The sequence below is a fragment of the Ostrea edulis genome, chromosome 2 (assembly GCF_947568905.1).
Source record: "Ostrea edulis chromosome 2, xbOstEdul1.1, whole genome shotgun sequence".
Taxonomy (NCBI): Eukaryota; Metazoa; Mollusca; class Bivalvia; order Ostreida; family Ostreidae; genus Ostrea; species Ostrea edulis.
This window is the reverse complement of record NC_079165.1, coordinates 53568386-53590588: the sequence shown is the minus strand read 5'-3', so window position 1 is coordinate 53590588 and position 22203 is coordinate 53568386. Positions and strand designations below refer to the sequence as shown.

General features: G+C 35.4%; 1 protein-coding gene and 1 long non-coding RNA gene across 5 annotated transcripts in view; both read right to left on the bottom strand.

The window, feature by feature from the left end:
• Positions 1 to 22203, bottom strand: part of LOC125679300 (syntaxin-binding protein 4-like) — a 135736-nt gene that overhangs the window by 110085 nt on the left and 3448 nt on the right. For all 4 annotated transcript variants that reach the window (XM_048918414.2, XM_048918415.2, XM_048918416.2 and 1 more), the window contains exons 2-3: positions 10481 to 10562; positions 8667 to 8725 (exon numbers count right to left, since the gene is read on the bottom strand). In XM_048918414.2, the coding sequence (XP_048774371.1) occupies positions 8667 to 8725; positions 10481 to 10542 (121 nt within the window). In that variant the 5' untranslated portion in view covers positions 10543 to 10562. The remainder of the gene's footprint in view (positions 1 to 8666; positions 8726 to 10480; positions 10563 to 22203) is intronic.
• LOC125679319 (uncharacterized) lies at positions 1623 to 8658 on the bottom strand. The gene is made up of 3 exons (XR_007371783.2): positions 2607 to 8658; positions 2281 to 2493; positions 1623 to 1833 (listed from the first exon to the last, which is right to left on the bottom strand). It is a non-coding gene; the product is annotated as an uncharacterized LOC125679319 (long non-coding RNA).

Genomic DNA, 22203 nt, shown 5'->3' with positions numbered 1-22203 from the left:
GTTTGATGTCTGTCAAGCAAAGGGTTCTCTAGACATTGAATGGTCAGTATATTCCTATGCCCAGTTTGACCCTTGACCTTTGACCATATGACCTCAAAATCAATAGGGGTCATCTACTCCTTAGGATGTACCAGTGTGCCAAGTTTGATGTCTGTCAAACAAAGGGTTCTCAAGATATTTAACGGACAGTATATTCCTATGTCCAGAGTAGATTGACCCTTGACCTTTTGACCTGAAAAACAATAGGGATCCTCTTCTACTCATAACTAACCCACATATGAAATATCATTATCATCAAGTGAATGGTTCTCAAGATATTGAGCGGACAACACATGGTCTACAGACCGACCGACATACCGACCGACCGACAGGTGCAAAACAATATGCCCCCTCTTTTTCAAAGGGGGGCATAAAAATATAACCAATTTAATGTTGACAGTCAAAATATTGACCTTCTGAATGCAAGAATAAAAGCAATATTTTAGCCCTAAATCTGTGTTATGTAAACAAAGACTCGAGTCTTTTCATGTATATAAACAAACATGTGCAATGTTAATTTTGTAATATAAAGCAGCATAATCGCAAATTTTAACTTTTAGATGACACATTTTACCCAAAGAATGCTTGAAATGTGAAAGATATTATAAACTTAGATCGATATCCATTTCTTATGAAAATTTCGTAAACAATAACATACCGCAATCTTTGTTTACAAAACAAATAATAAACTCTCTAAAATGAGCTTCTATGATAATGTAGAACATCAATTTTTTGGTGAAATCTTTTAAACACATTAGACAATAGATTTTGATCATTAAAAGTAAAAAACAAAATTTCGGGGGAAATCGTGAATCAGTCCCTTTAATAGATAAATAGTGAAATTAATAAATGAATATTTCTTACAACTATATTTTTGATAATATTCTTATAACTATGAGATGAAAAATTAAACTTGTATCACTAAATAAATTCAGTTGTTGGAAAAAGAAACCAAATATATGTATAAATTTTACATGTAGGTCAATTTGGCATACTTATTTGCATTTTTTTCTACTAATTTGCATTAAATTATTTGAATGACTACTAATTTGCATTAAATTATTTGAATGAATAAATTAGCAATTTCAATGAAGAAAATATTAAAGAACATTGGTATTAAATAGTATAGACATTTATTTTACAGTGCTTCATCAATATGAAAATTAATTTTCTGTGACATTGGAATTTTTTTGTTTTTCTTCACTTCAAATATCTACATTTTCTAAATTGACCCATATAATTAGTATGAATGTGAGTGGATATTCGTAATACTAGACAAAAAGTATACGTTTATTGAATTGTAACGTTTTGTTTAATCATTTTAATAAAAATCATCAGACATATGAAATTGTATTTCAGATTAAGTTATGGAATTGATCAGTTTGGCTCCTACAGAAATTCCAGGAAGTTAGGTAGTGGATGTTGTTGGTAATTCTCCTGCCCCAATCACAAATTCCTACCAACAAGTGCCAAACTCAAGTGACTGGGGCCTGTAGACCTTTTGGGTTTAACCCAAATTACATATTATATGTAAATTGATGATATATATTATGTACAATATAAAAACTGAACATCAAACTATGTTTACTTGTTTATATTTATTTATGAATCACTTATGAGAAATGCATTAAAATTTATAACACATTTAAATTAATATCAAAGGGTATTTAAATCCACAGTACTGTCGTGATGGAATGATTTCTTATCATAGTCACAACACTAGGATAGAAGAACTTTCCAATTGTTTTTCTCAAGCCATTACCAGATCTCCAATCTGCATGATGTCTGTAAAATCTGTTAAAAAATTGAAAAGAATTTCAATATTTCAAATATAATTGATGACTTTCATCTAAAATTAAAAAAAAAAGGGGGGGGGTACTATAAATATGAATGATTTTTCAGGAATTAATTTCTGAAAGATTTGCTTAAGCATAAATTGATATAAAATGTACACATGGTTAGACAGTAAAATAGGTATTAAAGATATATCATAAGATATTGACTGAGGCACATTTTTATGTTTATTTGAAGGGAAGTGCATAAAATGGTCAACCATTCAGTGGGTTTAGATATTCAAATAGGAGAGATTCATTATGACTATGGCTCATTGTGAATCAAGAGACCATTTAGATATTCAAATAGGAGAGACTCATTATGACTATGGCTCATTGTGAATCGGGAGACCGAATCCCCCCCCCCCCCTATCAATATAACTTTGAGCAATCATAACAAAATACATACTTGTAAATCAATTCCCCTTCTTCCAAGGGACCATTATTTTGTATGTACTCATAATAAGCTGTTCCTAAAACCTATCCGTTGAGACAGTTTGCCACAACAAAACCCTCGTGATCTGTGATGCAGGACACGCCCACTTCTTCAATCCTATGCACGGCAACATTTGGACTCCCTTCTCGAGGGCATTGCGATGAAATTACTAGCCTATATGATCACCTGTTAGAATGATAGTAAACTATTCTTAGAAATACATGCTGATGCACTACTGAGCTTTGAGTAATCGTTTTGTTTCCATTAAAAGTCTCGTATAAATAATTAAATTTACAAACCATTGCAAGCATATCAGATGGTGAACAGGTGAAGGGCATTCGTCCGATTGATCCTCGCTGTTTTCTGAATCACTATCGTTTTTCACTAGTGGGGATGCGTCTCGCTGTACAACTGGTTCGTACTGGCAGGGCTGCACATTAACACTAAGCGATATATCTATTTCAGGAATACAATCTTCCGAATCATTTTCATATCGTGCCGCCATATTGAAATATCAGGTTCGCCTAAAGGGCAGATAACTCATACAATAAAATTTACCGGGTTGAAATTAACGATGTCGTATCTACCTGGATGATCGAAACAAAAATTATTCTTATGCGAAAACATTTAAGGAATGGTATTTTCTTACTGAATTTATTTGAAAAACGAACTTTGAAAATCGTTTCAGTTGACCTCATACATGCCAACTTTCCCGATTTGTGCGGGATTCTCCTGATTTAAAGCAGTTGAAAAGGCAAATCTAAATATCCCGATCGGGATTGCAAAAATACCCCAAAATCCCGATTTTCTAAAAATATCTCCCATTTTACGACAACAAACCCCCATTTCCACCCGGAATTTGAAATCCCGCGTCATTTCTGAACTGGCAAATCAGAAATTGGGACAATAGTCAGCCATTGCTGTTTAACTGTGTCGCATGGTATCGGGGTGATGTAATTTACCTGGTCTGCCTGTGTCGGGGTGCTTATTGGACAGTGCGAAGCATGTTTTGATAGTAATTAATCGGGAAGACGGATTTCAAATTGACATATCCTTTACACAAACGTGAATGACAATGATAATAGTGTCACCACCATGCACCAAACAATCGGATATTCCCGATTTTTGCCTCTCGCTGACAGCATCCAAAATATGCAATATTAAAGGTACGTCAAATAGATGTTTTTCCAACTATAATAATATAGGCTATCCGAATCTATCTGTCTATAGCGATGTATTACATAGTCTATATAGTGTAATATTCAATAGACTTTGTGATGCGTAATTTGCACAAGTCTGTACTGAATTTTATATTAGCAAGTAGCCTTATTTTACAAGTAAAAACGTATATTTTGATGTGTTTTTTTCCTGGTATTTATTTCAGATGTCATGGGTGCAAAGGTTTTGTTCGCAAACTTCATAGCAGGACAGATCATTCCTTTTCTGGTTGCAATGCAGATTGTTCCACCAGACTCTGCAAGCCCATGAAATTGTTTACAGACAAGCAAGATCGCCTTTGTAGTCGTACCTAAATGCATGTGCTTTAATTAATTTAAAATTTTGATATATAGACCAACCAATGTGTATATGGTGTAAAAGGATGCAACTTTAAGTATTATTTGATAATATGTATGTGACTTGTTGGAGAGGATTTTTTGCTGAATAGATGATTTTAATAAAAATACTTAATATGTATATCTTTCAAAGGTTTTTTATATATATAGTTTTGTTAAAGTTAATGGTCAAACACACTTGATGTATGATACATGTATAATGATTAGATGGATATTTTATTTGAAAAGACATATTTATTTTCATGGTAAAATATCGTGAATTTTGAGCGTTGAAAAAAGGTCGTTGCGCGCAAAATCCCCCATGGGGATTTTCAAAAGTTGGCATGTATGTGACCTTTAATCTACAGGACATAATGTCTGGTAGTTCTTTTTACACTCTTTTGCCAAATATGCAGGTACAGTCTCTGATTTGTCAATTGGTATACAATAATGGTAAGGTGTGGTTAAATTGAGAGCCACATCTTATCCCATGATGACAGCAGTATCCTTCCCCCAATCCAATTTTACCCCTGCCTTTTTCACTGCAGTTCTAAAGAGCAATAAAGGGATGTCCGAGTCAACTACATCTGTTTTAACTGTAACTGGTTTACCAACCATACTTACAGGAAATTCATATTCTTGAATCTTGAAGAAGTTAGGTATATTTCTGTTATATCCTTAAATTAAAGCCTAACCTGGAATTAGTCTATGAAAATAGCATAGATTGATATCCATCTGCCATTAAATGATGCGGATCTCTTGAAATAAAAACTCGTTTGTCTTTAATATATTTCTCAGAAAATAAAAATAAAAAAATAAAATCCTTTTTGCTGACCCTGGATGATAATCTATTAATTAAGTTGAATTGGCCTAATTAGGTAGGTAGTCACGTGGTACAGTGACATCACATGCGCCCTTCTTCAATTAACTGATTGTGAAAGTGATGTGAGATATTATTAAAAACACAGCCTTTAAGGGCCTAATTTATTCACCATGGGCAACATTTAAATTGATGTTGACAAATTTTCTAAGTTTTATATGTTTTTGCCACCAGTGCATACATATAGCGATGAAAATACACAACTATAGCGAGAAAAGCGAGTATGAAATCGACAATATTTCGAGTAAATAATGTTTATATGGGTCACTGTCTACAAACTGTTTGGTAATGTTATTCCTTTATACATCTGTAATTGGCACTGTTTTTCTAAAATAAACAGTGCAATCATTATTTATTGTTGGATTAGACAATTATAATACGTTACATTGTTGACAACTTGGCCCTAGAACAAGCTACTGCCATGGGTGCATTTCGGAAAGAAAGATAAAGAAAAAGAAAAAACACACATAGATCAATACAAATAATCAAATTTAAAGTGGTAATCACACTATTTTATTTTGATGAAGCAATCTTATTATTATTTTTGAATTGTGATCTGCACGTCATTAGGAAGTGGGAGCACAGTGTTACACTGACGCACTCAAGATGTTACGAGTTCAATGAGGAATAATTTTAAAATTCAATTCAAAGTTAGGAAATACAATATTCTATTACTTATATAATTAAAAGTTCAATTATTTTGTGTCTTTAAATTTTTTGTAAATCTACTAGTTGGTAGAAACTGGAAGCAAAAGTTATACCGGGTATGTTGTTATAAGGTGAAGGTCAGTTGGTCCGAGTGTGTATTGAATTTGAAGACCAGAACAGAATTATGTAGTGCTTAGCTTCGATATACCCATTTTCTCACAATTTATCAGGGTCTCTGTCCAAGCGGTTTTTAAAAAGGTGACTGGGTGGTTTTTTAAAGGTAAAGTTCTTGCTCCAACAAAAAATTATCCACGTCTTTTTTCTCGTACCTTCCTTCGAATTTTTTTTAAAAAAAATGTCTAAATCCTTTCTACCGACAACTAGTACACCTTTACATTGCACTAAACAACTTAATGCAATCTTATTTATAAGCCGTTAACGTGATAATTGGTTTTTTGTCGATTAAATCTAATCTGTTTATGAAATGGCTAATAGATGTTTTCAAACCCAAGGGCGCATATGACGTCACACATAATGGCGCGTAAAATAGTGAAAGTAAATATGCATATCGTAAGATTTGAATTCCATCGCTTTCAAACACGAAAACTACGCAAAATATTTCATATAAAACACATTTAAAGTAGTTTTAGGCATGAAAAGAATTAATTTTTCTGAAAAAATGAAAAAGTTTAGAAACATTGTTTCAGCGTTGTGTCCTTTAACTTCCTTACACACAGAGTACATCCTTTTACTGAAGAGTCATTAACTAAGATCTAGAGTTAAGAATTATCTCTCTTGTCATATCAACTCATAGACCATATTAACAATACCTATAGATCAAATATCAAAGGCCTAGCTAAAAATTCTATTATTTGACCTATACATATAAGATCAAGGTCAAACATCATCAAAAATGGCATGTGACACACTGTCTTATCATAGTATACCCGGATGCCTAATATCAAAGGCTTACGTCAAAAGACAAAAAAACTATGGTCTGGACAACAACAATGCCCAAAAAATTCTAATATTTGACCATTACTTACAAGGTCAAAGGTAATAAAAAATGACAAAAGACAACTGCCTTATCATGGTATACTCACATACCAAATATCAAAGGCCTGTGTCAAAAGACAAAAACAAGAGATGTTTGTAAAACACATATGCCCCCCATGGTGCAAAATTGAAAAGGGTTATACACACACATCATTTAATTGATAGTATAATGTTAAATCTAAAGCAAACTAGCATGGCGCTGCACCATGCCCTTTTTGGCTGGCGCCATGCCCTTTTTAATTGCACCATGCCCTTTTTTCTCTATGAATTTTTAAAAAATATTTGTTTACTGAACTTAATATAAACAATTGTTCTTTACTTCACAAGGTTGATTGAAAAGTTTAAAATCAAGGCAGCAGGTATTAACTTTTAAAGAGGCTAAATGATTATTCTATTACTATCATAGTATGATAGAATGAAAATGCCCCGAAATTGTCTTGCCGCGACGAAAAGTGCCCTTTTGAACATATGATATGTGTGCCCTCTCTAGATCCTAGATTTAACACTATAGTAGTATCATCAATTCAAAATATTGAGCAGACAATATCTTCCTATGTCAAGAGTGGATTGACCATGTGACCTAAAAATATATAAGGATCATCTACTCCTTATGCTGTACCAGTGTACCAACTTTGGTGTCAATCAAGCAAATAATTCTTAAAATATAGGAGACAATATATTATTATGTTCAATTCAACTATTGACCTTTGACCTCAAAATCAATAGGAGTCATCATCTCCTGAAGATGTACCAGTGCACTAAGTTTGATGTCTGTCAAGCAAAATGGCTATCAAGATATTGAGTGGACAGTATATTACTATGTCCAGTTTGACCCTTGACCTTTGACCATGTGACCTTAAAATCAATAGAGGTCATCTTCTCCTGATGACGTACCAGTGCACCAAGTTTGATGTCTGTCAAGCAAAGTTCTCTAGACATTGAGTGGCCAGTATATTCCTGTTTAGTTTGACCCTTGACCATGTGACCTCAAAATCAATAGAAGTCATCTTCTCTTGAAGATATACCAGTGTACTAAGTTTGATGTCTGTCAAGCAAAGGGTTCTCTAGACATTGAGTAGACATTATATTACTATGTCCAGTTTGACCCATGACCTTTGACCATGTGACCTCAATATCAATAGGGGTCATCTTCTTCTGAAGACATACCAGTGTACCAAGTTTGATGTCTGTCAAGCAAAGGGTTCTCAAGATATTGAGCGGACAGTATATTCCTATGTCAAGTTTGACCCTTGACCTTTAAACATGTGACCTCAAAATCAATAGGGCTCATCTTCTCCTGAAGCTGTACTAGTGTACCAAGTATGATGTATGTCAAGCAAAGGGTTCACAAGATATTGAATGGACAGTATATTCTTATGTCTAGTTTGACCCTTGACCTTTGACCATGTGACCTCAAAATCAATAGGAGTCATCTTCCTCTGAAGATGTACTGGTGTACCAAGTTTGATGTCTGTCAAGCAAAGGGTTCTCTAGACATTGAATGGTAAGTATATTTCTATGTCCAGTTTGACCCTTGACCTTTGACCATATGACCTCAAAATCAATAGGGGTCATCTACTCCTTAGGATGTACCAGTGTGCCAAGTTTGATGTCTGTCAAGCAAAGGGTTCTCAAGATATTGAGCGGACATTATATTCCTATGTCCAGAGTAGATTGATCCTTGACCTATGACCTTTTGACCTGAAAAACAATAGGGTCCTCTTCTACTCATAACCAACCCACATACGAAATATCATTATCATCAAGTGAATGATTCTCAAGATATTGAGCGGACAACATGTGGTCTACCGACCGACCGACAGGTGCAAACCAATATGCCCCTCTTCTTTGAAGGGGGGCATAAAAAGTTATGATCCGGACAAAAAAATGAATAAAAAATTCTATAAATTGACCTTTACATAAAAGGTCAAGGTCATCAAAAATGGTACGCGACACTCTTTCTTCTCAAAAAGTTAGTATTTTGGTAAATTTCCTTGACAGGGCAGATTTGACCAAAACCGTACCTTGTTCTTTACAATTGACATCCCCCTTGTCCCAAAGATACTTCATACCAAATTTGAAAAGAATTGGAATGAATTATCAAGAAAAAGTTAAAAATGTTTAATTGTTAATGTATGATGCATAGCAATGGATGCAGACCAATTGCAATAGTTCACATAATGACTCAGGTGATCTAAAAATGGAAAAGAAACATTACATACCTACTCCCTTGAAACAGTTGTCAAATGCTATTAGCTCTGCTTCTCTGTATTCCTCAGACCTGAAATTTTTTTTCAAAACTTGTAAAACATTTGATGTTCTCAGCATATACAAAACAAGAGGCCCATGGGCCACATCGTTCACCTGAGTCACCAATAATTTGGCTACTTGGCTCATATAAAAAAAGATTTTTCCTATATATTCGCATGTAAAACTTTTGATCCCTATTGTGGCCCCAACCTACTCCCCGGGATCATAATTTGAACAAACTTAAATCTGCACTATGTCAGGAAACTTTCATGTAAATTTTCGCTTTCCTGGCCCAGTAGTTTTTGAGAAGAAGATTTGAAAAGATTTTCCCTATATATTTGTATGTAAAACTTTGATCCCCATATTGTGGCCCCATCCTACCCCCTGGGGACATGATTTGAACAAACTTGAATCTGCAATATGCCAGGAAGCTTTCATGTAAATATCAACTTTTCTGGCCTAGTGGTTCTTGAGAAGATTTTTCCTATATATTTGTATGTAAAACTTTGATCCCCTATTGTGGCCCCTTCCTACCAAAAGGGGACATTTTTTTAACAAACTTGAATCTGCACTATGTCAGGAAGCTTTCATGTAAATATAAGCTTTTCTGGCTTAGTGGTTCTTGAGAAGATTTTCCCTATATATTTGTATGTAAAACTTTGATCCCCTCTTGTTGCCTAAACTTACCCCCAGGGGCCATGATTTAACAAACTTGAATCTGCACTATGTGAGAAAGCTTTCATGTAAATTTCCACTTTCCTGGCCCAGTAGTTTTTGAGAAGAAGATTTTTAAAAGATTTTCCCTATATATTTGTATGTAAAACTTTGGTCCCCATATTGTGGCCCCATCCTACCCCCATGGGACATGACTTGAACAAACTTGAATCTGCACTATGCCAGAAAGCTTTCATGTAAATATAAACTTTTCTGGCCTAGTGGTTCTTGAGAAGAAGATTTTTCAAGATTTTCCCTATATATTTCTATGTAAAACTTTTGATCCCCTATTGTTGCCTCATCTTACTCCTAGGGGTCACAATTTTAACAAACTTGAATCTGCACTATGTCAGAAAGCTTTCATGTAAATTTCCACTTTCCTGGCCCAGCAGTTTTTGAGAAGAAGATTTTTAAAGATTTTCCTGATATATTTGAATGTAAAACTTTGATCCCCTTTTGTGGCCCCATCTTACCCATGGGGGAGCCATGATTTTACAAACTTGAATTTGCACTATGTCAGGAAGCTTTCATGTAAATTTCAGCTCTTCTGGCCCAGTGGTTCTTGAAAAGAAAATATTTAAAGATTTCTCCTATATATTTTTATGTATAACTTTGATCCCCTATTGTGGCCCCATCCAATTCCTGGGGGTCATGATTTGAACAAACTTGAATCTGCAATATGTCAGGAAGCTTTCATGTAAATGTCAGCTCTTCCGGTCCAGTGGTTCTTGAGAAGATTTTTAAATGCCCCCACCCTATTTTTGTGATTATCTCCCTTTTGAAGGGGGCGTGGCCCTTCATTTGAACAAACTTGAATGCCCTTCACCCAAGGATGCTTTTTGCCAAGTTTCATTATAATTGGCCCAGTGGTTCTGGAGAAGAAGTCGAAAATGTAAAAAGTTTACAGACGGACAGACGACAGACAACAAGAAAAGCTCACTTGAGCTAAAAACACACAATACGTCACCAATGTATAAACTATATTGAGCTTCATTTACTTGTTTGATTTTATTGATAACTGCCTGCATTTGAAAACTTGGAGAAACAAAATTTCAATGAGTGAATTACTTACTCATTTTCTTCTGCTAGTGGAGCATGATGCTCATCTTGTGTTAAAACTACTGTGGATGACATCGAAAGTTCTAACTCATTCTCTGTAATGAAGATATTCACAGCAAGTCAAAACATAGTCAGCAAGTCAAAATTTAGTAGTCCCATGGGGATCCGGTTTATAATAGGTCCTCAGTACCCCTTGCTTGTTGTAAGAGGCAACTAAGATCAAATGACACAGCAAAAACCAAAGCCCCATGTCACAGCAGGGGTGGCACAATAAATAGAGGCCCACAGGCATTATCAGTCACCTGAATACTAGTGAAAAAGGATCACTACTCCCACGGGTTATCAAATCTAGGGGAAAAAATCCTGTTCTGAATATCTAAGCTAAATGCTAATGTTCAGCAACAGTATAAAACAAGATGTGTTCTTCAAACTTCACTGCTCTCAAAAGTGCATACACTGATGAAAGGTTTTTAATAATAGGTGTATAATAACATTAAAACATCAAAAGATATGATTAATTTGGACCCATCCTAAAGCCATAACCCTGGGTTGTGAAATTCACTATTTTTTGTACATCCTTTTCTGCTTAATTCCTAAGTATGCATTTATATTTTATACAGTATCAGCAAAATTACACATAAATACTACATACTCAGTTTGGCCCCACCCTGTGGTTAAAACCCCTACTCTGGGGATCGTCAAATTTACAATTTTGGTAAAAGACTACCTAGCTGCTCTATTCATTTAGTTTCTAGTTAGTATCAATAGCACTAAAGAAGATGTTATTTAAGTGCTTTACACATAAATACTATAGACCAAGTTTGCCCCCCCCCCCCCCTGGAGTCAGATTTCCTACCCTGGGATCATGATATTTACAATTTTGGTAGAGGCCTTCCTGCTCTACATCACTATGCATTTAGTTTTTCTTAAACATGTGTGGTTCTTGAGAAAAAGATTTTTGAAAATTGGTCTATTTTGGGCAGTTTCTGCCCCGCCCCTAAGGCCCCAGGGGTGCAGAAATCCCGAAATTTACAATTTATGTCCCCCTTGTTCCAAATATGTTTCATACCAAATTTGAAAAGAATTGGAATGATAGTTATCAAGAAGAAGGTAAAAATGTATATAATTGTTCACACATTTAATAATTTTAACTGACCACTTTGACCCCACCCTGATACCAAAACCCCTACTCCTGGGATCATCAAATTTACAATTTTGCTAAAGGACAACCTGTTCTTTCTAAATATCCATTTACTTTCAATTTGATATCAATAGTACTAAAGAAGATGTTATTTAAGTGTTTTACACATAAACAGTTACACTATTAAGACCAAGTTACCCCAGCAATCATGAAATTTACAATTTTGGTACAGACCTTCCTGCTCTACATCATTATGCATTTAGTTTTAAATTTTTAAACGTGTGCGGCTCTTGAGAAGAAGATTTTTGAAAATTTGTCTATTTTGGGCAGTTTTTGCCCTGCCCCTAGGACCCCCGAGGTGCTGAAATCCTGAAATTTACAACTTATGTCCCCCTTGTTCCAAATATGTGTCATACCAAATTTGAAAAGAATTGGAATGATAGTTATCAAGAAGAAGTTAAAACTGTCTATTGTTCACATATTTAATAATTGACCATTTTGGCCCCACCCTTATACCAAAACCTCTACCCCTGGGAGTATCAATAGCACTAAAGATGTTATTTAAAGGCATAGGGTCTAAGATATTGGTGAAATTTTGCATGTTCCAAAAAGGTGGCGAAATTTAAGATCATAACTAGAAAATCACAAAAAGTTCTTCAGAATGTTTACAAACACATTGGATATGATAGTAATTACAAAATAATTCCCTGTTCTCATTTGCCTAAACTTGTACCCTGTTGACTTCGCATCTCTTATGTTTGTGTGTATAGCCACCAATCAGCAGGGTACCAGTTTAATATATTGTCCTCCAGACAAAATTTTTATAAAGGGCTAAAACGTCAAAATGACTTCAATTTCAAAGCACTGCAGCGATAGATAACTCAAAATTAATACTACAAATTTGTTTTTTGGAGTTCTTCTTGCAAAATATTGTGCTGTCATTTTTTAGATAAAAGATAGACCCTATGCCTTTAAGTGTTTTACAAGTAAACACTATATACCAAGTTTGGCCCTGCCCTGGGGTCAGAACCCCTACCCCGGGGATCATGAAATTTACAATTTTGGTAGAGGCTTTCCTGCTCTACATCAGTATGCATTTAGTTTTTCTTACACGTTTGTCGTTCTTGAGAAGATTTTTGAAAATTGATCAATTTTGGGCAGTTTTTGCCCCACCCCTAGGGCCCCAGGAGTGCTGGAGTCCTGAAATTTACAATTTATGTCCCCCTTTTCCAAATGATGCTTCATACCAAATTTGAAAAGAATTGGAATGGTAGTTATTAAGAAGTTAAAAATGTTCATGACAATTGTTAATGCACAGCGACGGACGACAACCAATGTGCAATAGGTCACCTGAGTTTACTCAGGTGACCTAAAAATCTCTCCCTGCTCAAAGGCCGTAAGCAGGCCTAAATATTGCAGCCCTTCACTGGCAATGATGACGTCTCCATATGAGTGAAAAATTCTCTAGAGAGACTACTTCAAATGATTTTTACTAAACCTGACCTTACATCCACTAGCCCTGACCAACTTTTCAGACAAAAATGATAGTTTCTCCATACTCAAATACTTAATTTAAATGACAAATGTTAAGTTTGAACTAAAATGTATTTAAGATGGCTCACTACACCCAGAAATAGTCTTTCAAATCAGTACGAATTGATTTAATTATAAAAGATATGATGATATACAATAAGTATATATGCCAAAAAGGCAAAAAATATAAAATATGGATAAAAACATGATTTTCAAAAAAAAATTATTTCAACACATATGAATAAAAGACTCTGGGGGATTTGAACTCGAGATCTGCGGTTCATCATCCTAATGCTTTAAAGGGACTGATGCACGATTTCCCCCAAAATTTTGTTTTTCACTTTTGATGATCAGAATCTACTGTCTAATGTGTTTAAAAGATTTCACACAAAAAAATCAAGGTTATACATTATTACAGAAGCTCATTTTAGAGAGTTCATTTTTGTTTTGTAAACAAAGATTGTGGTATGTTATTGTTTACGAAATTTTCAAAAGAAATGGTTATCGATCTAAGTTTATTATATCTTTCACATTTCAAGCATTCTTCAGGTAAAATGTGTCATCTAAAAGTTAAAATTTATGACTATGCAAAATTTAGATGCTTTATATTACAAAATAAGCATTTCACTGGTGTGTTTGTATACATGAAAAGACTCGAGTCTTTGTTTACATAACACAGATTTAGGGCTAAAATATTACTTTTATTTTTGCATTCAGAAGGTCAAAATGTTGGCTGTCAACATTAAATGAGTTATATTCTTTAATGTTTCACATAAAAAAAAAATAATATTTTGTTCAAAAATCGTGAACCAGTCCCTTTAACCACTTAGCTACGATGATAGACAAACAAATCGTTCGATACAAATAATTTCACAAAACATTTAAATCGCCATCTTGTGACGTGGTGTCATTCAGAGTATAAGCTTTAGTGTAGTGAGCTACCTTAATTCAATTTGATGCTTTTATTTTCAAACACATATTCTGTTTCCTTAAATTCTACCCGGTTCGGAAATTCTTTGGTCCATTAGAATTTAATGACCTAAATCAGTTTTTGTTTTTTTTAAATTTCTATTTCATAAGCCCTGCTTTCTCTCTCTCTCTCTCTCTCTCTCTCTTGCTCGGGACATCTTTCCTTGAGGACGTGAAGTTGTGTTTGAATATAGAGACATTCCCACACATGTCACATGTCAACACAGAAAAAATGACTGTTTGCGATGTAATTTATCAATTTGATAAATACTTTCTTCAATTCAATTCAAATAAAATGGGTTTTTTTAAATGAAAATGAATTCAATTCATGTCTATTTATCCAAAACATAACTTTACACACATCAACATTGTGTAGATGTCATAAAACATCACTTCCGACCGTGAACTAAAAATACAGATTATGTCAAATTGCTTGGGGGGGGGGGGGGGGGGGGGGGGGGGTTGTTAAGAATAAAATATCTTATGGTTTAAAGTTTTTAAAAATTAAAGTTTTAATTTTTCAACACGACCAGTCGGATTAGTAAATCGATATTTTACCTGACCGGACCTATCATTTAGTAGACTCAGTCGGTCAGACATGCCTTAGTGTCAAACCCTGTTAAGGTCTGACCATATGGTTCAGATTTTACAGTAAATGGAAATTAATGTTTACAAGCAATACGCCAGTTTCGATATACGTTCGAGATATTTCCCTTTGAAGAAATTTCGTACATAGTAAGGCTCGAAACAACTTGTTTACATGCGGGAGTGGGACGAATATTTATCACTGCATAAGTAAATGTCCTTAGTATTTTTCTCATACGCTGTTTCATCACCAGAATTCAACTGATATACAAACTAAGTAAGTGATAAGTATTCAGAGAGTAATTAAATACATGGAGTTCTTTTATATCATGTAATTTCGTTGGTCGTAGGTATCATATCCAGGAATGACCAGGATACTTTCAAATTACTTTCAAATATGACATAATTTTTATGTTTCTACTTTAGTAAAACATTTCTTTCAATAGTATTTTGTATTTCCTACATTTACATATTTAAAGAGAAGCCACTTTTAATACATTTTATCATTTTCTTCACTGGCTGTAGGTTCACTATGTCCAACTTAGGCATTTAAAGTTTTACTAAATGTACCTCCTACACAGGAGAGCTCTCATCTCGAAACTGGCGTATTATGGGATTGTTTTGACACATATTTGCCAGGTAAAGGTTTCAAAGTTTTTGTTCTTTTATCATGCTAAGATAGGCATACAAATCTAATGTCTGATAAAACTTTACTGTCACTAACTATACAGAGCACAATTTTATGTCGCTTTACACAAAGCAAAAATTCTAACAAATGAGTAAAAGGATGTTTTAGAGTAACTTTACACAAAGAACAAACTCAAGAAATTTAACAGTAGATCTCTATATCATTGTCTCTAAATTAATGTCTCAAACTTACTCTCTCATTGTCATGTCAAAACAAATTATACATTTTATTCATAGTCTGATAATATACAAATTTTAATCATCACAAGACCCCAGCATAGTGTGAAAACTGAACAATTAACCAATTATACCAGTGTCCACTGCCACAAAGAAGCACAGGGGATGTATCACCTATGTAAACACCTAATGACCATGACCACACTAGCCTCCAGCATTCAACAAAAATCCAGGTAGGGTCCAAGTGGAAATAATTAAACGCTTGCGTGATCGTGTGTATATGCTACCACCACTTCGATTGATTGATTGTATCTTGCTTAACGTCTCGCTCGAGAATTTTTCACTCATATGGAGACGTCACCAAGACCGGTGAAGGGCTTCAAATTCAGACCTATGCTCGGCGCTTACGGCCATTGACCAGTGAGGGTTCTTTACCGTGCCACACCCACTGTGACACAGGACATCCGTTTTTAAGGTCATCTCCGAGGACCCGTGATATTCACACCTGATGCCGAGCGTTTGGCGATGGAACTATCATTACCCATTTTAACGACTTGGGTCTGTCGCGGCCGGGATTCGAACCCCGGCCTACCGCATGCAGGGCAAATGCTCTAACCTCTCGGCCACTTCGAGAGATCGAGAGTGAAAAACAATAAAATATGTTTTACGAGAACTTCAAGAGATCTATAGTAAATTTGCTTATTAATATATATAGAAAACAAGAGGCCCATTGGCCTAGAATCGCTCTTCTGATACATTGTAGAACAGGCAAAAATTCTCACTAACCAAGATTCATCAATTAACAAAGTTTGATGATGTTAAGTCAAATAGTACCTGAAAATTTAAATGTAACTGTCCAAAAGTAGGTCATGGTGACCTACTTTTGGTCGACACACTGAAAACTCAAGATGCATCAACTGACAAGTCAAATAGTATTCAAATATAGCCGTCAAATTCCAAAATAAGGCCACAGTGACCTACTTTTTGGTCGACACACTCCAAAGACTCAAGATGCATCAACTGACAAAGTTTGATAATCGAAGTCAAATAGTATCTGAAATATTCAGATATAAACGTCAAATTTCAAAAGTAGGTCACAGTGACCTAATTTTTGGTCGACACACTCTGAAGACTCAAGACCTATCAACTGACAAAGTTTGATGATTGTAAGTCAAATAGTATCTGAAATATTCAATTATAGCCGTCAAAATCGAAAAAATAGGTCACGGTGACCTACTTTTTAGTCAACATATTCTGAAGACTCAACATGCATCAACTTACAAAGTTTGATAAAAGTAAGTCAAATAGTATCTGAAATAAAATATAGCCGTCAAATTCCAAAAGTAAGTCACGGTGACCTACTTTTTGGTCAACAAACTATGAAGACTCAAGATGCATCAACTGACAAAGTTTGATTATCCTAGCTTTCATAGTGTCCAAAATATGCATCTAAAATTGAAAATGTGAAATTTGAATGTCTGCAAAATTCAAAAAGTAGGTCACTGTGACCTACTTTTTTTATAAATATGTTTCTAGGCCTCTAGACGCATCAACTTACAAGGTTTGATGATTCTAAACCTCTCGGTATCTGAAATAACAACCTAAAATGTATTCATAAAGGATTAGCCATAAAATTCAGAAAGTAGGTCATGATGACATACTTTTCACATGAACACTTGAAGATCCCATGATCCATCAACTGACAACTTTTGATGATCATAGGCTCAAAAGTGTCCAAGATATGCATCAAAATCCATTTAATAATAATTACCTGCGAAATTCAAAAAGTAGGTCACCATGACCTACTTTTGAAACATCATGATATTAGGTCCTAAGATGCATCAACTGACAAAATTTGATGATCCTAGTCCTTATACTAAGCAAAATATCAAAGTTTTAACAAAACAAAATTTAAGGTCAACTTTGAAGTGACCTTGAGACCACACCCTTTGCCCCAGGATGATGCCTTGAACAATTTTTTATTTACAACCTATCCTCATCCTTATGCATAAGTTTGGTGATAATTTGCCCAGTGGTTCTTGAGAAGAAGATTTTTTAGCAACCACTACTTTTGTTTGCATTTTCCTAATTATCTCCCCTTGTTAAAGGGTCACAACCCTAGTTTTAGTATAAATGAAAGCCCTTGGGCCAAGGATACCCTGTGACAAATTTGACAAAAATTGGCCAAGGGGTTCTTGAGATATAGCCCTTTTTCCAAAAAGTTGACGCACACCGCACACCAGACATATGGCCATATGATTAGCTCTTTGAGCCTTGTTATGGCACGTTTGGTCGTCTGGCGACGATACGTCCGGCACGTTTCGTCACTGACGACCATTCGTGCCGCACGTTTCGTCGCCAGCGACCAAACATGCCGCACGCATCGTTGCCCGGCGACCGAACGTGCCGTGAGGGTGGACACAAATGGTCGTCAATTTTAGGCCATACCCAAGCACGAATGGTCGCCACCCAAGCCCCCTATCCCAAACCCCAACTTTGCTTTTGTTTTGCAGAAAATGTGTGTGAGTATGTGTTCGTTTGTGCGTGTCTGAACAAGTAGTTGAGCCAGTCGCAGTTTTAAGCTGAGCAGCCAGTTGCAAAAAGTCGGGAACAAAGCCAGGAAAACCCTCCCAGGATAACTTGTCAGCAGAAAACCCCGTATGGCATCAGCAAGAAATTCTCAGTAGTCACATAAATTCATCTCTGCTATTTGCAACTATATACGTGCAGAGCGCGGCCCGAAAAGAAAGCATTGTGAGTTCGGACACATATTGTCATAATCGAGCTGAAAATTGCCCGAGTTGTTAAAATCTGTGTTTTCACTTGTATTTAAAAACAATTGTGCGGTTTTTTGTGTGCATCCTAGAACTTTCAAACGTATATTTAAAAAGGAGTCTGAAGACGATGCATTTATTGGTGTAAAGCTTTAATTAATTCTAAGTGACACTTCTTTAATATTCATTCATTCATAGGATTAACAATCGTCTGAGACAATTGAAATTTTATACAATACCCATAAAATTGAACAGGTGGGGTAAGCAAACCTATGCAACTTAACAGGTCTGAAGCATCCAATAGCATGAAAGGTGAAGATAACAAACAGTGATCAATCTCATAACTCCTATAAGCAATACAATATAGATAGTTGGGCAAACATATTTAAATTCACTCCTCTATAAAGGCATCTTATATAATTTATGATATATCTTTTATTTTGAATAAGACATCTAATAAATGTTATAAGATGTCTCATATAATTTAAAGTTGATAGTATATCTCATAAAATATATAAGATATCTTTTGAACTATATAAGATATCTCATAAACTTTATGTTTTATAATATATCTCATCTATATTTATGAAATATCTTAGAAAACTTTATGAGATATCTGAAATCCAAAATGTAAATAAGATATCTTGTAAAGGTTATGAGATATATTATATACTATGTAAGATATATCATACATTAAATGAGATATCTTATAAAACATATTTCATTAAGATATTTCATATATTTTATAAGATGTCTTATAAAATTTATGAGATATCTTTGATGAGGAATAAATGTGAAAACGGCGTACCATAAGGATGGTATGTATGTAAGAGTATCGTGTTGCTAAACTATTGCAACTCGTGTGTTTGCAAAATAAATTCACATCAAATTCCATCCAGAAATACCCAGGTTTTTTTGTTTATTAGCTAAGTACCGTACTTGACTTGTGTCACAAATGTCTGCACGTATATGCGTGTGTAATGCAAAACAAACTATTACACATGAATGCACACATATACATACACACGCACACAGTGTCACACATGCACATATACACACATACATGCACACATACACGCACGCACACACTCACTCAAATACACAGACACGCACAAACGAACACACACTCACACACACATTTTCTGCAAAACAAAAGCAAAGTTGGGGTTTGGGATAGGGGGCTTGGGTGGCAACCATTCCTGGTCAGGTATGACCTAAAATTGACCAACATTCGTGTCCACCCTCACGACACGTTCAGTCGCTGGGCGACGATACGTGCAGCATGTTTGGTCGCTGGCGACGAAACGTGCGGCATGAATGGTCGTCGGTGACGAAACGTGCCGCATGTATCGTCGCCGGGCAACCAAACGTGCCGTAACAGAGCCTTCGGCTCAGAAGAGCTAAAAATTGGGACCATGATTTCACTTTAAAAGATTGAAGTTCAAGCCATCAAGAGTCACCTGTTGGGGTTTCTTTTTTTTGGAAAGTTGGTCAGGGCTAGTGGATGTAAGGTCAGGTAGTAAAAATCATTTGAAGTAGCCCGACTGGTCTAGTGCTCAAAAAAGTAAATGTCAAACCCTGGAACATTGGATCTTTTGGACACATGCAGTCACACAACATCAAGTGCACTGAAACACCCTTCAGACTTTGTATTTTACAGTTAAATACAAGCACATTGGACCGTTTTGAAGGCTAAAACTAGTGATGAAACAATTGTCGGTCGTTTTTCGCTTGTCAATTCCGATTATTAATTCCATTTTTCATAATTGATTGCATGGTCGGAAACCCACGGTTGGTCGCTCTCTGTATACCTACTGAGAGACACAATGCCAGTATTGGCTTCTATATGCGATTGGTTGTTTACCATTTCTTTATTGCGATATTCAACATATGAAAAACCCCTTATTTCCAGTCCCTGGGAGCATAGAAAAACATGCTTTCGAAGCGAAGATTTTGACTACGTTTAAGTTGGACAAGTTACAAAACTTTCAGCGAGATGCTTTATCTGCATTATTGAAGCGGAGGGTGTATTTGTGTCTATATATAAAGACAGGGGAGGAAAAAGCCTGTGTTACCAAGCGTTTACTTATGTAGACCTCTATGTACAGGTCTACATGTTCAGCACTCGTAGTATTGCCACTTTTATCCATCATGCGGGAGCAATGGGTTTTTTTTTATAGCAAATTTGGTATTTCATCGGTTTATATAGGTATGTTAAACTTACTTGGGTATTAAGTACTGTCGTAATTTGTTCCAGCTGTGTTGTCAGTTCAATTATGACCTTCTTTACAAGTAAACACAATTAATGTCTCACCTACATGTACGCTAATTACAAAATGACATGTTGTGAACGGGGTTGTAAGACCATATTTTAATTCAAATTTGCATCCAATTTTTTAATTTGTAGCATGCATGACTGATTTTATTCACGTGCCATGTAGCAGGTGATGAAAATAAACATACCCAGGGGTTGAAATTCACTTTTTCTACCACAGGCTAATTTTAGCCTGTGGGTAAAAAAATCCACAGGATAAAATGAAAACCTACAAGCTAAAATAAAAATAATGAAGCAGTGTTCGCTTTTTTCATTTTTTTTTTTCTTAATCAATGATTTTTCCCATCATTACTGAGCCTAGTGGGTCAACAGGCATCGTTTGGACAAGGCACTAAGTTACGTAAGTCATATGGTGCAATGGTTAGGTATCTTGACCATCGCACCTCTAATTCACAACCTGTTTACCACAGGTCTAGATCCAAAGTCTTCCAATTTCATGCCACGTCAGGGTTGTCACGAGTGATTTTTCAAAGCGAATCCCAGATTCATGGTTTATAAGTAGCACGATCGCGAGTCCCATGATCTTTTTTGATAATCGCCTACACGGTGAGCAGTGCACTCGTATCATCATTACAACCCGACCTCAATATGAGAATAAATTGTAGATAGGACATTCTGATTAAATTGACTACAGGAAGACTTGGTAAAACATAGACTCCGAATTCTTTTAAGATAAATGAATAACAAAAACCTCATACTTGGAATTTAATTTAATCACCCCTATAAGTGAACAGGACTCGTGGCACATGTCTATATTTTTCATTGTAATGCGATGTCAGACCTTTAAAGCATTTGTTTGACGCCGAGTTTCTTAAAAAATCATAAAAGAAAAATCTGGATAGAAACGGTTGTTGAAATCGGTCGTTCATGTAAGCGTTTGTATGATTTTGAGTCCAAGGTTAAGAAAAGCGAATGGCGCATTGCCGCATAAAACGGATACGATACGATCATGGTTTGTAAATCACCACTCACTATAATTTTTGAGTCCCCACTATTTTTACTCTTTTAATCGCTATTTTTCAAATCTACTCGCAATTTGCGAGGGTATTTCTCGCTAATTTCGAGCCCTGATACCAAAGGCGGATCCTGGATTTCCAAAGGGGGGGGGGGGGGGGCACATGTGAAAGTGAAGTATCAGCCAAAATAATTAGCCATTTTGGGTGCCAAATCTGGAGTTTTCATCTATATATCATTGATAGTCGCGCACAACAAAACACACACACTCGGCATTGTGTCCCACGGGAGGTAAACAGAGAGCGACCGACCGTGGGTTTCTGACGATGAATCGATTGGCGCCCAAATACAAACCCACAGTATATGCATTTTAATTAATAGATCTGAAAAGGAAGAAAGCTTTCGATATCATCATCATAGATAATAAAATCAATCAACAATCATGAAGGTGATAATCCAAGATTTCCTCTGACTCTTACTCCCGCTATTATATTGTGACATGTGCAGACTCCATAATGAAAAGTGGGAATTCAGCAACATCAGCTAGTGTCGCTGTTTGCCTACCTTTAACAACTTTATTT